The sequence below is a fragment of the Hylobates moloch genome, unplaced genomic scaffold, assembly GCF_009828535.3.
Source record: "Hylobates moloch isolate HMO894 unplaced genomic scaffold, HMol_V3 SCAFFOLD_4, whole genome shotgun sequence".
Taxonomy (NCBI): domain Eukaryota; kingdom Metazoa; phylum Chordata; class Mammalia; order Primates; family Hylobatidae; genus Hylobates; species Hylobates moloch.
In genome coordinates, this window is record NW_026652279.1 from 970,194 (window position 1) to 993,911 (window position 23,718).

Here is a 23,718-nt window from a genome sequence, read left to right on the forward strand (position 1 = left end):
TCCTTACACCTTATACAAAAATTAATTCAAGATGGATTAAAGACTTACATGTTAGACCTAAAACCATTAAAATCCTACAAGAAAACCTAGGCAATACCATTCAGGACATAGGCGTGGGCAAGGACTTCATGTCTAAAACACCAAAAGCAATGGCAACAAAAGCAAAAATCGACAAATGGGATCTCATTAAACTAAAGAGCTTCTGCACAGCAAAAGAAACTATCATCAGAGTGAACAGGCAACCTACAGAATGGGAGAAAATTTTCGCAACCTACTCATCTGACAAAGGGCTAATATCCAGAATCTACAATGAACTCAAACAAATTTACAAGAAAAAAACAAACAACCCCATCAAAAAGTGGGCAGAGGACATGAACAGACACTTCTCAAAAGAAGACATTTATGCAGCCAGAAAACACATGAAGAAATGCTCATCATCACTGGCCATCAGAGAAATGCAAATCAAAACCACAGTGAGATACCATCTCACACCAGTTAGAATGGCCATCATTAAAAAATCAGGAAACAACAGGTGCTGGAGAGGATGTGGAGAAATAGGAACACCTTTACACTGTTGGTGGGACTGTAAACTAGTTCAACCATTGTGGAAGTCAGTGTGGCGATTCCTCAGGGATCTCGAACTAGAAATACCATTTGACCCAGCCATCCCATTACTGGGTATATACCCAAAGGACTATAAATCATGCTGCTATAAAGACACATGCACACGTATGTTTATTGCGGCACTATTCACAATAGCAAAGAGTTGGAACCAACCCAAATGTCCAACAACGATAGACTGGATTAAGAAAATGTGGCACATATACCATGGAATACTATGCAGCCATAAAAAAATGATGAGTTCGTGTCCTTTGTAGGGACATGGATGAAACTGGAAAACATTATTCTCAGTAAACTATCGCAAGGACAAAAAACCAAACACTGCATGTTCTCACTCATAGGTGGGAATTGAACAATGAGAACTCATGGTCACAGGAAGGGGAACATCACACTCCGGGGACTGTTGTGGGGTGGGGGAGGGGGGAGGGACAGCATTAGGAGATACACCTAATGCTAAATGACGAGTTAATGGGTGCAGGAAATCAACATGGCACATGGATACATATGTAACAAACCTGCACATTGTGCACATGTACCCTAAAACCCTAAAGTCTAATAAAAAAAATAAAAAGTAAAAAATAAAATAAATGGTCATATCATAAGACCTAAAAAAAAAAAAAAAAAAAAAAAGAAAATTCATGCCCAATGTAAGAGATGGGGCCTGGTGGGGGTGTTTGGGTCATGGAGGCAGATCCCTCATGAATGGCTTGGTGCCCTTCTCAAGGGAGTGAATGAGTTCTCACTCTTAGTTCTCATGAGAACTAGTTGATGAAAAGAGTCTGACAATGCCTCCTCTTTCTCTCTCTGTCTCCCTTGTTTCAACTCTCACTATCTGTGCACAGGCTAGCTCCCCTCCCCCTTCCACCAAGAGTGGAAGCAGTCCGAGGCTCTTCCCAGATTCAGATGCCAGTGCCATACTTCTTGCACAGCCTGAAGAACCATAAGCCAAATAAACCTTTTTTGTTTATAAATTATCCAGCTTCAGATATTCCTTTATAGCAACACAAATGGGCGAAGATAGTTATACTTCCTTGTTCTTTTTTTCCAGTCGTTTCATTAGGGTTTGCAATATGGATCTTTAACTTATCACAATTTAGCTATGCCATATTATCCATGACATAACATTAGAATATGTCATGGACAAGAAGCTCATAAAAGTATATTACCATCTCCACCACTGTTTGTGCCATTGTCATATATTTTGCTTCTACATGTTATAAAATTATATATATATATGCATCATTCTCCGATCTCAGTCCCCCAAGTAGCTGGGACTACAGGTCTGTGCCACCACATCTGGCTAATTTTTATATTTTTAGTAGAGATGGGGTTTCGCCATGCTGCCCAGGTTAGTCTTGAACTCCTGAGCTCAGGTAATCCACCCACCTCAGCCTCCCATAGTGCTGGGATTACAGGCGTGAGCCACTGCACCCAGCCCCAAAACATATTACTAATTTTGCTTTAAACAATCAAATACTTTTAAATGAATTGTAATAATGAATGATTTCTTTTTAGATTTAGCTATATATTTACTATTACTGGCATTCTTTGTTCTTTGATTTAGATCCAAATTTCCATGTGGTATATATAATTTTTTTCAGTCTTGACAACTTCTTTTAATATTTTTGTAGCATCAGTTTGCTGGCAATGGATTCTCTCAGCTTTTTAGTCTGAAAATGTCTTTATTTTGTCCCAATTTTTGAAGAATGTCTTTACTGGCTAAAGAGTTCTAGATTGACAAATCCATCCCCCAATCTCCCACCAACTACACCGTTCCATTATCTTCTTATTTTATGACAGGAAGTTTACGATGGGAAGTTGGTAATAGGCTTATTACTGTTTTCTGGCATATAATGTATCTTTTACCTCTGGCTGCTTTTAAGATTCTTTATCACTCTTTTTTCAGCAACTTGATTATGATATACTATGGTGTCATTTCTGTATGTGTGTGCCTGTATTATTTCCTCAGCTTATGATTTGTTGAGCTTACTCAATCTGTATGTTTTTAAAATTTCAAAAAATTTCAAATATTCTATAAATTTTCTTCTCTTACTCTCTCTCTGCTTGCCTTCTGGTACTGCAATCACATACATATTAGACTGTGTGATACTGTTTCACAGTTCAGTCAGACTCTGCTCATTTTGTTTTAGGTTTTTTCTCTCTCTCTGTGCTTTAGTTTGCATAGTTTCTATATTCCTGACTTCAATTTTACTGACATTCTCCAGTGTTTAACCTGGTGTTATACCCATCCAGTGAATCTTTTATTTCAAATATTGCATTTTTTTTCAGTTCTAGAATGCAAAAAATTTTTTTAAATTATAGATTAAGGGGTACACATCCAGATTTGTTGCATGAACATATTGCTTATGGTGAGGTTTGGGCTTCTAGTGTGCCCATCACCTAAGTAGTAAACATTGCACCCAATAGGTAATTTTTCAACCATTACCCCGCTTCTAGCCTCCCCCTGACTTTTAGAGTAGCCAGTGTCTATTGTTTCCCTCCATATGTGCATGCGTATCCATTGTTTAGCTCCCATTTATGAGTAAGAATGCGTGGTATTTGATTTTCTGAGTTATTTTGTTTAGGATAATGGCCTTCAGCTCCATCATGTTGCTGCAAAATACATGATTTCATTCTTTTTTATGGCTGTGTAGTATTTCATGGTGTACATACCACATTCTCTTTACCCAGTCATCTGATGATGGACACTCAGGCTGATTCCACGTCTTTGCTACTGTGAATAGTTCTGTAATAAACATATGAGGGCAGATGTCTTTTTGATATGAGGATTTCTTTTCCTTTGGGTAGACTTCCAGCAGTGGGATTACTGGGCCAAATGGTAGTTCTATTTTTAGATCTTTGAGAAATGTCCATAGTGTTTTCCATAGAGGTTGTGCTAATTTATATTCCTACCAACAGTGTATAAGCATTCTCATTTCTCCACAACCTCACCACCATCTGTTGTTTTTTGGCTTTTTAATAATAGCTATTCTGACTCATGTGTGATGGTATTTCATTGTGGTTTTATTTTGCGTTTCTTTGACGATTATTGATGTGGAGGATTTTTTTCATATTTTTGGTGGCCACTGTTTGCCTTCTTTTGAGAAGTGTCTGTTCACACCCATGGCTCACTTTTTAATGGGGTTATTTGTTTTTTTCTTGTTAGCTGAGATCTTTGTAGATTGTGAATTTTATTTTTATAGTTTTTATTTCTCTATGTTCCCCCCTTGTTTTCTCACTATGAACATATTTTATTTAAATCCTTTAATATATTTATTATAATTATTTTAAAGCCCTTGTCTCCTCATCCTATTATCTTTGTCATGTCTGGGTCTGTTTCTAGTCCCTGATTTCTTTTTCTGCTGGTTATGGGGTTTCCCCACTTTGTATATTTTATTTTTATTCTATGTAAAATTTTATTTTTATTCTATGCTGGACATTGTGACTACTGTGTTGTTGAGTTTCTAGATGTTGTTATCTTTCCTAAAAGAGTTTTTAAATGTTGCTCCAAGAGAAAATTAATTTACTTACAATCATCCCCAACTTGGCTAGAAAAGTCTGATATTTTCCTCCAGTAGTACTTATCTCATAAGAGTAGTTTGGTGTTTACCATAGCCCATTATCAATAATTATTTACATGTTTGCCTTTTCTGCCATATTATAATGTCCTCAAGGAGAAAGACCATGTTCCACTCACCTTTGGGTTCATCTGGCACAGACCTTGGCCCACAGCAGGAACTCGATCAATATTTGCTAATTAAAATAAACTGTAAGTTCAGAGGTTTATGATGATACCATATTTACGAGTTAATAAACATGGATTCATGTCAATAGAAAATAGTAAAATAATAACAACATCAACTAAGAGACTGAGCCCTTGCTATGAGTATGGCACTGTTTTTAAGTCATAACCTACTTAATCCTAACAACTGCTCTATTAAGCAAGTTCTACTATTGCACTGTCTAACTGCTGAGGAAACTAAATCAGAGAGATCAACTGATTTGCTCAAGGGCCTATAGTCAGGAAGTGACAGAACCAGAATCTGAACCCATAGAATCTAGCTCCAGAGGCCACATGTTAATCTTAACAGCATTCTGCCAATTTAAGTATTTTAAAAATGGAGTGACCCTAAAGCTAAAGGCTAGGTAATCATCTGTTTTCCAGAATAAACTTATTTTGAATTAGTTGTGCCTACTTAACCATTCAGGACCAGCATAAGAAGACATAAGACAGTTCTCCTTTCTCCAGATTTCTTCAATACCCATATTAGACTGAGTAAGTAGGGAAAGAAAAAAGATATTTAAAAATAATATTCAGGCCAGGCACGGTGGCTCATACCTGTAATCCCAGCACTTTGGGAGGCTGACGCAGGTGGATCATTTGAGGTCAGGAGTTCGAGACCAGTCTGCCCAACATGGTGAAACCCTGTCTCTACTAAAAATACAAAAACTAGCCAGGTGTGATGGCAGCCACCTATAGTCCCAGCTACTCAGGAGGCTGAGGCAGGAGAATTGTTTGAACCTGAGAGGCACAGGTTGCAGTGAGCCGAGATCGTGCCACTGAACTCCAGCCTGGGCGACAGAGTGCATGAGACTCCATTAAAAAAAAAAAAAAAAGAAGACGAAAAAAAGAAAAAATAATAATATTCACATAAATGAGATGAAAACATTAAAAAACTCTCAATCAAGCACCATCAACATTATAATGAATTCTAGCTTAGAATGACATCATTAAGACACATCCTCTAATTATATCTTGTATGTATTTCTAAATGACCTTCTGTCTGAATAAATCTGCCTCCTCCATTCGCTTCTCATTCAATGACACTCAAGAAATTAAACACTATTAAAAACCTCAAACTTCTAAATCATTGGCTCTATGGGAAAAATGATCTATGAGGGGAAGTTTTAAAAACATTATACTAGGCCGGGCGCGGTGGCTCACGCCTGTAATCCCAGCACTTTGGGAGGCCGAGGAGGGTGGATCACGAGGTCAGGAGATTGAGACCATCCTGGCTAACACGTTGAAACCCTGTCTCTACTAAAAATACAAAAAAATTAGCCGGGCGAGGTGGCGGGCGCCTGCAGTCCCAGCTACGCGGGAGGCTGAGGCAGGAGAATGGCGTGAACCCTGGGGGGTGGAGCCTACAGTGAGCCAAGATCGCGCCACTGCACTCCAGCCTGGGCGACAGCGAGACTCCGTCTCAAAACAAAAAACAAAACAAAACAAAACCAAAAAAAAATTATACCAGACTTCCAGTTTGTAATAAAAGTTATAAAATATTCCATCAGAGTTGTGGTTCAAGATGGAATAGCTCCTAAAGAGTAATTTTATCCATTTAAACGACAAACACTGGGTATCTGAATTCTAGAGTTACTAAAAGACTCTGGCATTGTAATTTATCATATCACTTTGTTATATCTCCAATGAATGATTTATGCTGAATGATATCTCATAATTGAACTTCTTATTAAAATGGAATTAAACTTACTGTACATTAATACATACTTTGGTAATGAGACATTGATGTTCATCTGACACCACCAGCATCAACTAATTGAAATTACATTAAAGAAGTAAGATTGATTCCAGTGAGCCTCAACTAAGTGGGTACTTCTATTTAATCTGATAGTTTTTAATTTTTAAAATTGTTCTTGCCATTGAAAATCCAAGTTAAAAGCATAAATTATTATAACTGAAATATTAAAGTGACTCTTCACAGCTAAAAATGACATGAAATATAAAAATTTTTATTTGAAAGGAACATTTAAAGGCATTTGGGACAGAAAGTGGCCTATATATAAATATTCATTTTGGTGTGGCTAGAAGAATATTAACTTTATTTGCAGCCTCTGGCTACCTAAAGGCTTTAGCTAAAAAACCAAGGCAAAGTGGACCATTTGGCAATTATCCTGTAAATCAAGGGTTGCCAATGAACACCTAGAAGGCCCAGGCAGAAAACCGAAATGCGTGAAGCAAGAAGGGTCTGAGTCCACCTGCATACCTTATGAGTAAAGAAGATTCAACTTCACAGGAGAGCTTGCAGCTTCTTAGAAGTGTGCCATTACTACTTAGCTCCCACCAAGTGCTTGTGTGCGATAAGGCAGGTTCAATGTTGAGAAATCTGACCTTTTTCAAGGAAGGTCTGAAATTAGGAACTTTACGTGAAATTTCCTGATTTATAAGTGCTAGCTGAAATGCTCTTAGAATGCTATTTTGAGGTTCGCCAACAAAATATCTACTAGCTCCTAAGAGGTAGAAAGAAGTGAAGAGTGCTTTGGCAAAAACAGAACAGGGGCCAATACCACATCAACAACAGAAAGGCCACTAGAGATGGCATCTTGAATGGGTGAGATGCTCTCCGCCACCTTGCTGCTCTCTGGAGAAATTTCCTCTAAAACACAACTCAGCTTTAATTAAATAAGGGCTCTTTGGGAATACAGTATACTAGCAGCGGAAAGGAAAGACCCTCTGCTGCCAAGCACCTCTTGGACTGGGAGGAATGAGAGCAAGTTTTCAAACCAAATTTCTTAATAATTTGAATACTCCTTGGCATTTGTGGAATCACCAAGCACATTTAGAAAGCTTATATAATTTGGCCATGATAAACTCATTTTTTTTCTCCCATGTCAGGAGATACATTAAGACTTGCCAATTTGTTTAATAAACATTTATTGATCACTTACTATATGCCATGCACTAATAGGGACTGGAGATGATATACTTGGAGTCTACTGGGAAAATAAGATATGCTTGTAGTCTACTGGGGAAAACAGACAAGTAAACAGATTGTTAAAGTGCAAGGTGGAGAGGTACTATGAGGGTTATGAAATTGTGAATGGCAATGATGAGCTATGCCCAAAATATCTAATCTGCAGAGGGGAAATCATAGTGCACTTCCTGGAAGAAGTAGCATCTATAGATCAGACAGGACTTACAATCCTTATCTAGGACTTACTCTATGCCAGGCACTGTTCTAAGAGCTTTATGCTTATTAATTCATGTAAATCCCCACCACAACCTTAATGGTGTGTATACTTGAGGTAACCGCATTTTATAGACGAGGAAAATGAAACAGGAACTTTGCACAGGATCACAAAACTAGTAAGTATCAGAATCCAGATTCTATGTTCTTAACCCCTACATACTATTTATATGTTATATATGTAATAAAATATAGAGTAATTAGAACATATTACAAGTAATTATGACTTGATGATCTCACTGCATTGGCGTATGGGCCTGAGGAGAACACCACGGAAACAAATGCCGCATCTGTTTCTTATTGTTTAGACTGCTTCAAATTTTTTCTAGATTTACCCATATTCAGAAGAAAAGTTCTAGATATGTTATGACTGTTTTGCTTTTTAAAATTTAGCATAACATGAGCTGAAGTCACCTAGGGTAGTCACTAATATGATTTCTTCATATCACTAATTTTTTAACAGCCATATTTAACTTTCTTACCTATATCTCTTTTTTATATTCTCTATTGAGCCACTTGCCCAGGGGTAGAAACATGAGGAAGGCAGATGAATTGAAAAGGATTAGGAAACTTTGCTCCACAGTACCTATTATAGCTCCTTTCTTTATAGTTTAAATACTAAATTGTTTATGTCATCACATACCCAGCACTGTAAACACATAACACACATTCATCTGAAAAACTCATTTATCGAATATGAAAGACCTTTCAGTCAAGTTCACTTCCTATCTCATCAAGATACTTCTGTGGTTTACTTATAATGGAAAGATAGTATTTTATTTTCAAATACTGGATTTTCATGAATGTACACTACGTGTGTGGGTTACAGCCACATACATAATGCTCAGATTTTGATGAAATATCTAGACTTCAGAGTTAGTTAACTGACACGGGTGACTGAACTCACAAAAGCAAGGTAGTGACAAATCTGATTTATTAACTACACACTGAATCGTGTATTTGTCTCACATAGGCTTTAACTCTTAGAAACCACCTAACACTGAACTCTGAAGAATCTTACATGAATAAGGAAATCAATACCTAAACACAAAATGATGAATACAATTTTATTTGTAAGGCATTTCCCTAAATGTCTTAAATGGTTTAACTTCAATAACTGGAGCCTTCACATTTAATGTTCAAGCATCTACGGATATTTAATATTAAATGAATTTTTAAAACTTCTACTGCAAACAGAAACCATCCATTTATTCCATAATCCAGCTCATTTTTATTACAGGGCTGCCAATCTCCAAAGTTATATTTAATTCCCATTCTTTACTTACGTCTACATGAACAGCAAGCCCAGTGGATCTGCCTACTGAAAGAAATGGTCAGTATGCACTCCATGCTGCCACCTTCCGTTCTCTTAGCTCATGGCCCTGTATCTTTCCTGATATACCAGAACTTCTTACTGAAGTTCCTTACGATTGCCACGCTCCCTAAATACCTTCCAATCTCAACTGTTCTTACGATTGCCACGCTCCCTAAATACCTTCCAATCTCAACTGTTCTTACGATTGCCACGCTCCCTAAATACCTTCCAATCTCAACTGTTCTTATGATTGCCACGCTCCCTAAATACCTTCCAATCTCAACTGCTCTCCCTTGTTGGAACCTCCTTGGCTCTCTTTGGCAACACCAGATCACTGGGCTTGCCTGCACGCCACACAGCTACCCTTAATGCTGCTCGTTCTCTTCCAGGAGCACTACTCTCCCCTTCTTCAACTGGTTAATGCCTTCCTGTCTTTCAAGGCCAAGCTCAGGCACCTCCACTTCTTCAGAGGGCCTTCTCTGACCACTCTCCTTTTACTCTGTAGTTCATTCTGATTCTTGCTCTCACAGAATGTACCACATTGTATGGAAAAAGTCTGTTTAGATACATGTCTTAGCTCATCTGACTTTAAGTTTCTGATGTTGCTTCACATCCATTCCTCCACTGCTCCCCCCACTGCCCCCACAGTCCTCACTAATCCTAATCTGGATGATTGCAGACAACTTCCTCACTTCCAATTTCTACCCCCTCCAAATCACTGCAAATATTACTACCAGATTAATCTTCCCAAAGCACAGAACTGACTGTGTGGTCCTTCTGTAGCCCAAAAGCCCAAATGGCTTCCTTTTCCCTACCATAGTAGTTCCCCAAGAGTGGATCATTTGTGAAATGATTTTAGACGGTATATGGGTGTGGCATTAAATAACTCTGGATCCCAGAATAAAAATGTCCCTTTGTCAGTTTCCCTTCAGTCCTAACTATGACAGGGAGAATGGCTGAACATGTATCTAATCCTTGATAAACTCTTTTTAACAAACAGCAGCCCTCAGGACAGAGCCTTAAACAAGAAACAGTAGCCAGTTAGACTTTAAAATATTGTTTTGTTTTCAGTATGTTTATTTTTATGTTGTACTTTGGGAAAATTACACTGGTTTTCCACTTATAAAAGTGGTATAAAGTTTTCTTTTAAATTAAATTTAAGCAAAAAAAAAAAAAAAAGAGAGAGTTGATTTAAAGGAAAGTATCAAGTGTATACCAGAATGGGTAGTACACAAACATGGTACTGAGAGTAGTACTGAAATGACTGAAGTTTGAGAAAGACTTGTCAGAAAAATCAGACCCTTCAGAAGTTACACAATGTACTTAAAATGTCTGAACCCATATCAGGCTCTTGTACTGTCAGACCAATGTTTCCTCAGGGCTCTTTTTCAATCTGGCAACAAGATTAATTGTTCACTGTTCTCTGGAGGTTACCTCTTTCCAGCCTCCATGCTTCTGCCCATGTTGTTGCTTTCGCTGGAATGCTTGGCTTCCTATCTCTCCCTGTTGAAATCTTAGAGTCCTCCCAAGTCCACTCTAAGTGCTATCTCCTTCAGAAAGCCTTCCCCCACCCCCGGTCAGATGGATTCCTTTCCCTTTCACATTACCAATAGCACTTTCTCTCTCCACTGTGCTTTGTAACACAGTTTTGGTGATTTTATAGATGTTCAAATAATTACGTAATTCCACTTAGATGTTAAGCTCTTTTAAGAGAGCGGAAGAAAGGCCATGAATTTTATTCATTTTTTATACCACCATCGTACTTAAAGTACCTCACATATGGAGTCAGCCCATAATTAATATTTGTTGAATTGAATTTAATATTTTAGGCCACATTCATGTGATACTTACAATTTTACGTTTGATCATGAAGAGTGGAATTTTTGCATGAAGAGGGGTGGAGGATAGTTCCTTATGGACCGTTGATAAATATAATCTTCTTTTGATGTTCCCTAAATCAGTAATTCTGAAAAAATGGAGAAGACAGAAAGATTCCTGTCAATTTAATAACCACTTCTTTGGATAATCATCAAAATGATATAATTTATCATATAGACCCTTTTCAACAGGAAGATCAAACATAGAATTTAAGAATTGCCTTTTTCTTTCAAGAAGTAATAAAATTTCTTTCTTAAATTCAAAGTGCTCAGAAGCCTGAATGTATAAATTCACTTAATATGCTAATTTATTTCAGTACTCTACACTAGATTTCCACAGTCCTCCAGCCTATGAAAAAATTCAATTTGGATGAACTGAGAAACTGTTAGCCTTTAATAACCATACTTGTTCCAGGCCGTTAAGCTTGTGTTATCTTGGGACATACTGTCACCTACTAAATAGGAAAACATTATGGGTTTCTTTCCCTAAAAATGCATCTGTCATTTTATATAGGCTCTTAGTCTGCTTCGAGACAGACACAAAACACTGGCTGTCGGTTTCACTTCCTAAGCACATATCTTCCAAACAGAATTATAATACACAACTTTATCATTCACTATTCAGGTCAACCCACAGTGATACCAAGGACACCGAATTTGAACATCTTTAATAGATTTAAACCACAGCCATGGTCACAAAGATTAGGTTTGCTTTAAATTGAAAGAGGCTCGTTTTTATGTTCTGCTTCCTTTAGGTCTCAGAGGTAACACAGCAGGCTTAAAATTTCCAAACCTTGTAAATTTGTTTGAGTTCATTGTAGATTCTGGATATTAGCCCTTTGTCAGATGAGTAGGTTGCCAAAATTTTCTCCCATTCTGTAGGTTGCCTGTTCACTCTGATGGTAGTTTCTTTTGCTGTGCAGAAGCTCTTTAGTTTAATTAGATCCCATTTGTCAATTTTGGCTTTTGTTGCCATTGCTTTTGGTGTTTTAGACATGAAGTCCTTGCCCACGCCTATGTCCTGAATGGTACCGCCTAGGTTTTCTTCTAGGGTTTTTATGGTTTCAGGTCTAACATGTAAGTCTTTAATCCATCTTGAATTAATTTTTGTATAAGGTGTAAGGAAGGGATCCAGTTTCAGCTTTCTACATATGGCTAGCCAGTTTTCCCAGCACCATTTATTAAATAGGGAATCCTTTCCCCATTTCTTGTTTTTGTCAGGTTTGTCAAAGATCAGATAGTTGCAGATATGCGGCATTATTTCTGAGGGCTCTGTTCTGTTCCATTGATCTATGTCTCTGTTGTGGTACCAGTACCATGCTGTTTTGGTTACTGTAGCCTTGTAGTATAGTAAAACAAACAACCCCATCTAAAAGTGGGCAAAGGACATGAACAGACACTTCTCAAAAGAAGACATTTATGTAGCCAAAAGACACATGAAAAAATGCTCATCATCACTGGCCATCAGAGAAATGCAAATCAAAACCACAATGAGATACCATCTCACACCAGTTAGAATGGCGATCATTAAAAAGTCAGGAAACAACAGGTGCTGGAGAGGATGTGGAGAAATAGGAACACTTTTACACCGTTGGTGGGACTGTAAACTAGTTCAACCATTGTGGAAGTCAGTGTGGCGATTTCTCAGGGATCTAGAATTAGAAATACCATTTGACCCAGCCATCCCATTACTGAGTATATACCCAAAGGACTATAAGTCATGCTGCTATAAAGACACATGCACACATATGTTTGTTGCGGCACTATTCACAATAGCAAAGAGTTGGAACCAACCCAAATGTCCAACAATGATAGACTGGATTAAGGAAATGTGGCACATATACACCATGGAATACTATGCAGCCATAAAAAATGATGAGTTCATGTCCTTTGTAGGGACATGGATGAAACTGGAAATCATCATTCTCAGTAAACTATCGCAAGGACAAAAAACCAAACACTGCATGTTCTCACTCATAGGTGGGAATTGAACAATGAGAACTCATGGACACAGGAAGGGGAACATCACACTCCAGGGACTGTTGTGGGTTGGGGGGAGGGGGGAGGGACAGCATTAGGAGATATACCTAATGCTAAATGACGAGTTAATGGGTGCAGCAAACCAACACGGCAAAAAAACAAAAAAACAAAAAAAAACCAAAAAAAAGTACCACAACTGGTGGCATATCAACAGGAAAAAAAAAAAAAATTCCAAACATGACTCAGGTTGCTATATTATAGAATTGATGCTTCTTTAAAAACTGTCTTTTTATTTGAGAATGATTTTTCCCCATTATTAGGGAAAAACTTTGTTTAGACACATTACACTGCTAATTTTCTATATTTAGTAATCCCCCAAGAAGACAACATTTCATTCAAATGCACCGTTGTCAATATTTATAGTGTAATTAACTGTTTTTAAAATTGGCATTGTCTTTTCTACAGCACTTCCGTTCCCCCTCCTTCCCACTTTTCTAATCTCGGTATTGCTCCTCTCTAAACTACTCTACATATCTTTCAGTGAAAAAAAAACTATCATTAAACAATGTTAAGAATAAATACAGTAAAAATCAGGTGAGATGATTTCAGAGTATGCTCCAGACCTAAAAATTCCACCCTACTTGCACTAAATGATATCATAAATTCATTTAAAATACAAAGTCTTTCAATCCATAGTCAGAGCTAAGGTTTACAATGCAGAAGTATTAACACTATGGCAGCATTATACCCTGATGTATATACATATATGTAAACATAGTATCACATTTACCCCAAGGCAATGTCTTCAAAGTGGGATGAACACATGGTGAGGAGGAGTGATATGCAACAATCCACTGAAGTGTAGGAAGAAAACAGAACTTTCACCTCATCCCCTTAAAATGTTATTTTTGTGCATGTCTCATTATACAGTAGTATAGTAACATATTTATATATTTTCTAAATAAATGCCCCTATATGGCAGGTATGTACAAATATTTTACTAATGGGGTACAGGATCAAATATGTTTGGAAAATCATGTCATCAGAGATACTATTAGGTCTCTTCCGTAAGTTCTGATTAGGAAATAAAAGGAAAGACTACTGGGATTCTAGAAAGGAAAAGGGAACAAAAAGAGGGACTGCATTAACCAAAAATTCATCTATCACAGTTTTATTAAAGGGCTACTGTGCTTTCATGAATAAAACTACATTTTTTAAATTTTATTTTTATTTTTTATTTTTTTTTGAGACAGAGTCTAGCTCTGTCACCCAGGCTGGAGTGCAGTGGCGTGATCTCGGCTCACTGCAAGCTCCACCTCCCGGGTTCACGCCATTCTCCTGCCTCAGCCTCCCGAGTAGCTGGGACTATAGGCACCCGCCACCATGCCTGGCTAATTTTTCGTATTTTTAGTAGAGACAGGGTTTCACGATGTTAGTCAGGATGGTCTCAATCTCCTGACCTCGTGATCTGCCTGCTTCGACCTCCCAAAGTGCTGGGATTACAGGCGTGAGCCACCGTGTCCTGCCCTTTTTTTTTTTTTTTTTTTTTGTGAGATGAAGTCTCGCCCTTGTCGCCCAGGCTGGAGAGCAATGGTGCAATCATGGCTTATTGTAACCTCCGCCTCCCAGGTTCAAGCGATTCTCCTGCCTGAGCCTACTAAGTAGCTGGGATTACAGGCGCCTGACACTATGCCCAGCTAATTTTTGTATTTTTAGTAGAGACAGGGTTTCATCATCTTGGCCAAGTTGGTCTAGAACTACTGACCTCAGGTGATCGGCCCGCCTGGGCCTCCCAAAGTGTTGGGATTACAGGCGTGAGCCACTGTGCCCAGCCAAACTACATATTTTTAATCTAAATAGTTAAGAGTCAGACTCCAAATGGAGGAATGATTGAGTATACTATCACTTCATATGGAACTACAGGAACATTCATTCATACATTCAACAAAGACTGAGCCAGGAAAATTGCTGGGAGTACGTCAGGGAGACAGTGATGAAAAAGCCAAGGTTCTTATCCTTCTGGAGCCTCTATTCTTGTGCAAAAGGCAGGTGAATTTTCATGAAATATAGTTTAGCATTATTTATGCTAGTGCTTTCTGTGTCCCAAAGAATCCTTGCCCAGGCTAAAGTTGCACAAATACTTTCTTATGTTTCCTTCTACATCTTTATAGTTTGTTTTTACACTTAGTTCATCCCAAATTAGTTTCTGCGAGTTGTATGACATAGGGGTTGGAGTTCCTTTCTTTCTGTATGTTTATACAGTTGTCCCAATACCATTTATTAAAGACTCTCCTTTTTTCACTGAAATGCCCTGGCACTTTGTTGAAAATCAGTTGACCATAAATATATGTGTGTGAAGTTGTATTTCTGGACTGTCCGTTGATTCATTTTTTTCATTGATCCATTTGTCTATTCTTATACCAATAATACACTATCTTGATTACTGTAGATTTAGAGTAAGTCTTGAAACCAGGTAAAGAAACTCTTCAACTTTACTTTTGTTCAAGATTTGTTTGGGTCTTGCTTTTTCATATAGATTTTAGAACCCATTTATCATTTTCGATTAAAAAAAGTGTTGAGAGTTTAACTTGGATTGTGTTGAATCTATAGATCAATTTCAGGAGAATGATACTGATCATGTCTACTCACATGATATGTATCTCCAATTATTTAGGCTTTGCTTAATTTCTTTTTTAATGTTTTATAGTTTTCATTTTAGAAGCCCTGCACATCTTTTGTTAAATTTATTCCTAAGTATTTTGTCTTTTGACACAATTGAAAATGAATTTTAAAATTTCATTTCCCAGGGCCGGGCACAGTGGCTCATGCCTGTAATCCTAGCACTTTGGGAAGCTGAGGCGGGTGGATCATGAGGTCAAGAGACTTAGATGATCCTGGTCAACATGGTGAAACCTTGTCTCTACTAAAAATACAGAAATTAGCTGGGTGTGGTGGCAAGTGCCTATAATCCCAGCTACTCAGGAGGCTGAGGCAGGAGAATCGCTTGAACCCAGGAGGTGGAGGCTGCGGTGAGCTGAGATTGTGCCACTGCACTCCAGACTGGCGACAGAGCAAGACTCCGTCTCAAAAAAAAAAAAAAAAAGGAAAATTTCACTTCCCAGTCATTTGGTTCCAGTATATAGACATTCAATTGATTTCTCTATACGGTACCTGTTTCCTCTGACCTTTGCTTAATTCACTCTTGAGTTCCAGTAGTTGTTTTGTAGATGCCTGAGGATTTTATACATAAACAATCATGTCCCGGAGTAAATAAAGACTGTTTTACTTCTGCTTTTTCAACTTCATACCTTTCATTTCTTTTTCTTTTTTTTGAGACAGAGTCTCGCTCTGTGGCCCAGGCTGGAGTGCAGTGGCATGATCTCGGCTCACTGCAAGCTCCGCCTCCTGGGTTCATGCCATTCTCCTGCCTCAGCCTCCCGAGTAGCTGGGACTACAGGCGCCCGCCACGGCACTCGGCTAATTTTTTGTATTTTTAGTAGAGATGGGGTTTCACCGTGGTCTCGATCTCCTGACCTCGTGATCCGCCCACCTCGGCCTCCCAAAGTGCTGGGATTACAGACGTAAGCCACCGTGCCCGGCCCTTTCATTTCTTTTTCTTGCATTACCGCAACGGCTAGGGCCTTCAGCACATCTTAAATAGAAATCATGAGAATATATACCCTTGCTTTATTCCCAGTCATAGGGAGAAAGTGTTCATTATGACCTTATTAAGTATGATGTTAGACGTAGTTTACTTTATCACACTGAAGATGTTCTTTTCCATTCTACTTTTTTAGACATTCTTTTTTTAATCATGAAAAGTTGCGGAATTTTGTTAAATGCCTTTTCTATACTGGTTGAAATGATCCTGTTGTTTTTCACCTTTATTCTGTCTGTATATTTAATTATACTCATTGATCTTCAAATGTGAAATGAACTTTGTATTCTTGGAGGAAATTTCAATTGGGCTAGTATTTTGTTGAAGATTTTTATGCTGTAAAAGAAAAATAAAATGATATAAGCCAGAAGATGGCTGAATAGGAACAGCTTCGGTCTGCAGTTCCCAGTGAGATAAATGCAGAAGGCAGGTGATTTCTGCATTTCCAACTGAGGTACCGGCTCATTTCACTGGGACTGGTTAGACAGTGGTTGCAGCCCACGGAGGGCAAGCCAAAGCAGGGTGGGGTGTTGCCTCACCTGGGAAGTGCAAGGTGTCAGGGAACTCCCTCCCCTAACCAAAGGAAGCCGTGAGGGACTGTGTCATGAGGAACGGTGCATTCTGGCCCGGATACTATGCTTTTCCCATGGTCTTTGCAACCCACAAACCAGGAGATTCCTTCAGGTGCCTACACCACCAGGGCCCTGGGTTTCAGGCAAAAAACAGGGCGGCTGTTTGGGCAGACATTGAGCTAGCTGCAGGAGTCTTTTTTCATACCCCAGTGGCACCTGGAACACCAGTGAGACAGAACCCTTCACTCCCCTGGAAAGGGGGCTAAAGCCAAGGAACGAAGTGGTCTTGCTCAGTGGATCTCACCCCCACAGAGGCCAGCAGGCTAAGATCCACTGATTTGAAATTCTCACTGAGAACACAGCAGTCTAAAGTCAACCCAGGGGCACTAGAGTTTGGTGGGGGAAAGGGCGTCTGCCATTACTAAGGCTCAAGTAAGCAATCTTTCCCTCACAGTGAAAACAAAGCCACCGGGAATTTCGAACTGGGCAGAGCCCAGTGCAGCTCCGCAAAGCTGCTGTAGCCAGACTGCCTCTCTAGATTCCTCCTTTCTGGGCAGGGCATCTCTGAAAGAAAGGCAGCAGCTCCAGTCAGGCACTTATAGATAAAACTCCCATCTCTTTGGGACAGAGCATCTGGGGAAAGTGGTGGCTGTGGGTGCAGCTTCAGCAGACTTAAATGTTCCTGCCTGCTGGCTCTGAAGAGAGCAGCAGATCTCCCAGCACAGTGCTCGAGCTCTGCTAAGGGACAGACTGCCTCATACAGGAGAGCTCTGCCTGGTGTCTGGCAGGTGCCCCTCTGGGATGAAGCTTCCAAAGGAAGGAACAGGCAGGAATCTTTGCTGTTCTGCAGCCTCTGCTGGTGATACCCAGGGAAAGGGGGTCTGGAGTGGACCTTCAGAAAACTCCAGCAGACCTACAGCAGAGGGGCCTGACTGTTAGAGAAAAACTAACGAACAGAAAGGAATAGAATCAACATGAACAAAAAGGATGTCCACACAAAAACCCCATCCAAAGGTCACTAACATCGAAGACCAAAGGTAGATAAATCCACGAAGATGAGGAAAAACTAGCACAAAAAGGCTGAAAATTCCAAAAACCAGAACACTTCTTCTACTCCAAAGGATCACACCTCCTCGCCAGCAAGGAAACAAAACTGGACAGAGAATGAGTTTGAGGACTTGACAGAAGTACGCTTCAGAAGGTGGGTAATAACAAACTACTCCAAGCTAAAGAAGCATGTTCTAACCCAATGCAAGGTAGCTAAGAACCTTGAAAACAGTTAGAGGAATTGCTAACTAGAATAACGAGTTTAGAAAATAATATTAATGACCTGATGGAGCTGAAAAACACAGCACAAGAATGTTGTGAAGCATACGCAAGTATCAATAGCTGAATCAATCAAGCGGAAGAAGGATATCAGAAGCTGAGGATCAACTTAATGAAATAAAGCGTGAAGACAAGATTAGAGAAAAAAGAATGAAAGAGAATGAACAAAGCCTCCAAGAAAGATGGAACTATGTGAAATGACCAAACCTACATTTGATTGGTATACCTGAAAGTGACGGGGAGAATGGAACCAAGTAGGAAAACACTCTTCAGGATATTATCCAGGAGAACTTACCCAACCTAGCAAGACAGGCCAACATTCAAATTCAAGAAATACAGAGACCACCACAAAGATACTCCTCGAGAAGAGCAACCCGAAGACACATAATCCTCAGATTCTCCAAGGTTGAAATGAAGGAAAAAATGTTAAGGGCAGCCAGAGAGAAGTAACTATTCTTAAATAGTTGTTTTTAACACTTTTATTCATTTTCTATTTTACAGATGAGAAAATAAGACTCCAGAAATTACTACCCCATGGATATACAGTTAGTAAGTAGCAGACACAAGTGTTACCATTCTGTCTTTGAACTTAAAATCTACTGCCATTTCTGTCATGCAACACTATGCCGACTACTATTCCAGGCTGAAGCACTTTCATTTGTTCACTGTTTACCAAGAGACTAGTATAGACACATTGTGCTAAGTGCTCCGAATACAGCAGTACCAAGAATTCCCTGGTTTCTGTCCTTATAGAGTTTACAGTATGGTGAGAACCACAGAACCATATTATACTCTTAAGATAATACTTGTTTCTCTGCTGAAAACCACTCCCCTTTCACTTCTCCCTCTCTCTCACTCCTTTAGAACCTCTTCCTGCTTCATTCTGGATCCAGTTTTCCAATAGGTTACAAATTTGTGCCTCCATCCATGATCCTGTGTAAGGCCTTCCAGAAGGATGATCTCCAAGCTAGCAAGACTGGAGTGTAAACTATTAAAATGTGTTAATTTATGTAAAGAAAAAAAATCTATCAAGTATCAGAAGGATTTGTTGACTTAGCATATAATCCGAATGACTGACTTAGACTTCAGTGTAAGATGCATACATTTTCCAAAAATATCATTATTAAATATCAATTATTGAACATTCTCTATATGCCCACAATGTATTAAACACTCTATATACTTTATCTAATTTAATTCTCCCATAAACCCTACACGATATCTACTATTATTATTATCATCTATTTTACAGATGAGGAATCTAAAGCTTAGTTAGTAAGGCTAGGTAACTCTCCCCAAACCACACATTCAGCGGAGTACAGATTTAAACTCAGATCTAATTAATCCCAGTATCCACCTTCTGAACTACATGCTTGCTTTCTTCTTGGGGCAGGTGATTCCTCCAAACACATGCATAGTAGAATGATCTTTCCTCCTGGGAACAAGATATTTAATATCTAATGGCTAAGATGCCTACCCTACACTGTGTTTGAATGGACATAGTTCATGTTTACCTTTTGTGTGTATGTGTGTATGAGATTATCTTCTTTCCATCCACAAATCCTTCCTTTTGATAGGTAAAAAAAAGCTCTGATTCAATGGTTATTATCTTACAATTAAAATTTTGGAGGCTAATCTTATTTTCCTCATTCCCAGGCTCCTGGGGGTAACCTCATACCTCACAATAGGCCTCATATACTTACTTCAAATCCTCTCAGTTATTAGCGAGGACTCCTGAGAATCACTGATTGCCGGTCATCATGAGCATCTGAACTTCACCAATCCAATTAGCTGCCACATGCTGCCAAAATCACTTTCTTTTTTTTTTTTTTTTTTTTTTCTGAGACGGAGTCTCGCTCTGTCACCAGGCTGGGGTCCAGTGGCGCGATATCAGCTCACTGCAACCTCCGCCTCCCTAGTTCAAGCGATTCTCCTGCCTCAGCCTCCCGAGTAGCTAGGACTACAGGTGCACACCACCATACCCAGCTAATTTTTGTATTTTTAGTAGAGATGAAGTTTCACCATGTTGGCCAGGATGGTCTCAATCTCCTGACCTCGTGATCGGCCCACCTTGACCTCCCAAAGTGCTGGGATTACAGGTGTGAGCCACTGCGACCAGCCCAAAGTCAATTTCTTAGTGGTTTCGTGTCTATTCTTTCCTTTGGTTTCTTACAGTTACAAAGTTCAGGTCATTTGTTGCTTGAAATGGCCTCTTCTACTGGTTTCCCAACTGCCCCAATTTTTTTTTTTTTTTTTTTTTTTTTTGCGATGCAGTCTCACTTTGTCACCCAGGCTGGAGTGCAGTGATGTGATCTCGGCTCACTGCAACCTCTGCCTCCCAGGTTCAAGCGATTCTCGTGTCTCAGCCTCCTAAGTAGCTGGGACTACAGGCACATGCCACCACGCCCGGCTAATTTTTTGTATTTTTAGTAGAGATGGGTTTCACCATGTTGGCCAGGCTGGTCTCCAACTCCTGACCTCAGGTGATCCGCCCGCCTTGGCCTCCCAAAGTGCTGGGATTCCAGCGTGGGCCACCCCACCTAGCCCCCTGTGTTTTATCTCTCAGTCCATTCTTCATGTGGACCAGCCATGGAGACTGAATGTCACCCCTAAGCTCCAGTTTCTTTTTTGGCATCTTATAGTCTATGGAATAAAGTCCAAGTTTCTTATCTTGTTTGTTATTCAGGGACCTCCAAATTCTGATCCTTATCCACTACCCCAGTATTGCCTGTGTCACCACATTCCTCTATGCACTCTCGGCTCCCGTCAAACCCCACGAAGAAAAACGTGCAGGACAGAAACCAGGGGGTTAGCACCCAAGACTCCAGGAGAGAACATCCGAATTGGTACAAGAGGAAGAGAGGAAATGCAGAAGAAAAGCCAAGACTGGTTGCTGGGAGTGTTAATATGCGATATCCTGAAGACCTCAGCAGGGGAGAAATCAAGGATATAATTATAGATAGTTAGAAGAGGATGGGACATGGAAGAGCAACATCTAAATCCCTACCACGTGCCAGAACCTGCATACCATTTTACCTGTGTTATCTCATTTATTCCTCCCAACAACTCTTTGAAATAGGAATCAATATTTACATTTTACCAATGTAGTGAGAGGCTCAGAGACATTAAGCAACTTGTTCAAGGTCTCATAGATAGTAAGTAGCAGAGCCAGGAGACCTACTAAAGCCTAAAATGATGAGGCAAGAGGGTGGAGCCAAGATGGCCGAATAGGAACAGCTCCGGTCTCCAGCTCCCAGCCCGAGCGACACAGAAGACTGGTGATTTCTGCATTTCTGCTTGAGGTACCGGTTTCATCTCACTAGGGAGTGCCAAACAGTGGGTGCAGGACAGTCGGTGAAGCGCACCGTGCGCGAGCCGAAGCAGGGCGAGGCACTGCCTCACTCAGGAAGCGCAAGGGGTCAGGGAGTTCCCTTTCCTAGTCAAAGAAAGGGGTAACAGACGGCACCTGGAATATCGGGTCAGTCCCACCCTCATACTGCGCTTTCCCAACGGGCCTGGAAAACGGCACACTAGGAGATTGTGTCCCGCACCTGGCTCGGAGGGTCCTATGCCCACGGAGTCTCGCTGATTGCTAGCACAGCACTCTGAGATCAAGCTGCAAGGCGGCAGCGAGGCTGGGGGAGGGGCGCCCGCCATTGCCCAGGCTTGCTTAGGTAAACAAAGCAGCCAGGAAGCTCGAACTGGGTGGAGCCCACCACAGCTCAAGGAGGCCTGTCTGCCTCTGTAGGCTCCACCTCTGGGGGCAGGGCACAGACAAACAAAAAGTCAGCAGGAATCTCCAGAGACTTAAAGGTCCCTGTCTGACTGACAGCTTTGAAGAGAGTAGTGGTTCTCCCAGCACGCAGCTGGAGATCTGAGAACGGACAGACTGCCTCCTAAAGTGGGTCCCTCACCCCTGAGCAGCCTAACTGGGAGGCACCCCCCCAGTAGGGAAAGACTGACACCTCACTGGGCCGGGTACTCCTCTGAGACAAAACTTCCAGAGGAACTATCAGACAGCTGAATTTGTGGTCTCACGAAAATCCGCTGTTCTGCAGCCACCGCTCCTGACACCCAGCCAAACAGGGTCTGGAGTGGACCTCTAGTAAACTCCAACAGACCTGCAGCTGAGGGTCCTGGCTGGTAGAAGGAAAACTAACAAACAGAACGACATCCACACCAAAAACCCATCTGTACATCACCATCATCAAAGCCCAAAAGTAGATAAAACTGCAAAGATGGGGAAAAAACAGAGCAGAAAAACTGGAAACTCTAAAAAGCAGAGCACCTCTCCTCCTCCAAAGGAACGCAGTTCCTCACCAGAAATGGAACAAAGCTGGATGGAGGATGACTTTGACGAGTTGAGAGAAGAAGGCTTCAGACGATCAAACTACTCTGAGCTACAGGAGGAAATTCAAAACAATAGCAAAGAAGTTAAAAACTTTGAAAAAAAATTAGAAGAATGGATAACTAAAATAACCAATGGAGAGAAGGGCTTAAAGGAGATGATGGAGCTGAAAGCCAAGTTTCGAGAACTACGTGAAGATTGCAGAAGCCTCAGTAGCAGATGTGATCAACTGGAAGAAAGGGTATCGCTGATGGAAGATGAAATGAATGAAATGAAGCGAGAAGGGAAGTCTAGAGAAAAAAGAATAAAAAGAAATGAACAAAGCCTCCAAGAAATTTGGGACTACGTGAAACGACCAAACCTACGTCTGATTGGTGTAACTGAAAATGACGGGGAGAATGGAACCAAGTTGGAAAACACTCTGCAAGATATTATCCAGGAGAACTTCCCCAATCTAGCAAGGCAGGCCAACATTCAGATTCAGGAAACAGAGAGAACGCCACAAAGATACTCCTCGAGAAGAGCAACTCCAAGACACATAATTGTCAGATTCACCAAAGTTGAAATGAAGGAAAAAATGTTAACGGCAGCCAGAGAGAAAGGTCGGGTTACCCACAAAGGGAAGCCCATCAGGCTAACAGCTGATCTCTCGGCAGAAACTCTACAAGCCAGAAGAGAGTGGGGGCCGATATTCAACATTCTTAAAGAAAAGAATTTTCAACCCAGAATTTCCTATCCAGCCAAACTAAGCTTCATAAGTGAAGGAGAAATAAAATACTTTACAGACAAGCAAACGCTGAGTGATTTTGTCACCACCAGGCCTGCCCTAAAAGAGCTCCTGAAGGAAGCACTAAACATGGAAAGGAACAACCGGTACCAGCCACTGCAAAAACATGCCAAATTGTAAAGACCATCGACGCTAGGAAGAAACTGCATCAACTAATGAGCAAAATAACCAACTAACATCATAATGACAGGATCAGATTCACACATAACAATATTAACGTTAAATGTAAATGGGCTAAATGCTCCAAT

General features: G+C 40.2%; 1 protein-coding gene and 1 long non-coding RNA gene across 8 annotated transcripts in view; one reads left to right on the top strand and one right to left on the bottom strand.

The window, feature by feature from the left end:
• CFAP20DC (CFAP20 domain containing) overlaps positions 1–23,718 on the bottom strand; it is a 303,292-nt gene that overhangs the window by 174,410 nt on the left and 105,164 nt on the right. For all 7 annotated transcript variants that reach the window (XR_009213033.1, XR_009213034.1, XM_058437106.1 and 4 more), the window contains exon 5: positions 10,774–10,888. Coding sequence is in view for 5 of the 7 variants with exons in the window: in XM_058437106.1 (XP_058293089.1) it covers positions 10,774–10,888 (115 nt within the window). In the remaining 2 variants the exon portion in view is untranslated. The remainder of the gene's footprint in view (positions 1–10,773; positions 10,889–23,718) is intronic.
• Positions 1–23,718, top strand: part of LOC116466609 (uncharacterized) — a 188,914-nt gene that overhangs the window by 93,057 nt on the left and 72,139 nt on the right. The gene's annotated exons all lie outside the window — the stretch shown is intronic.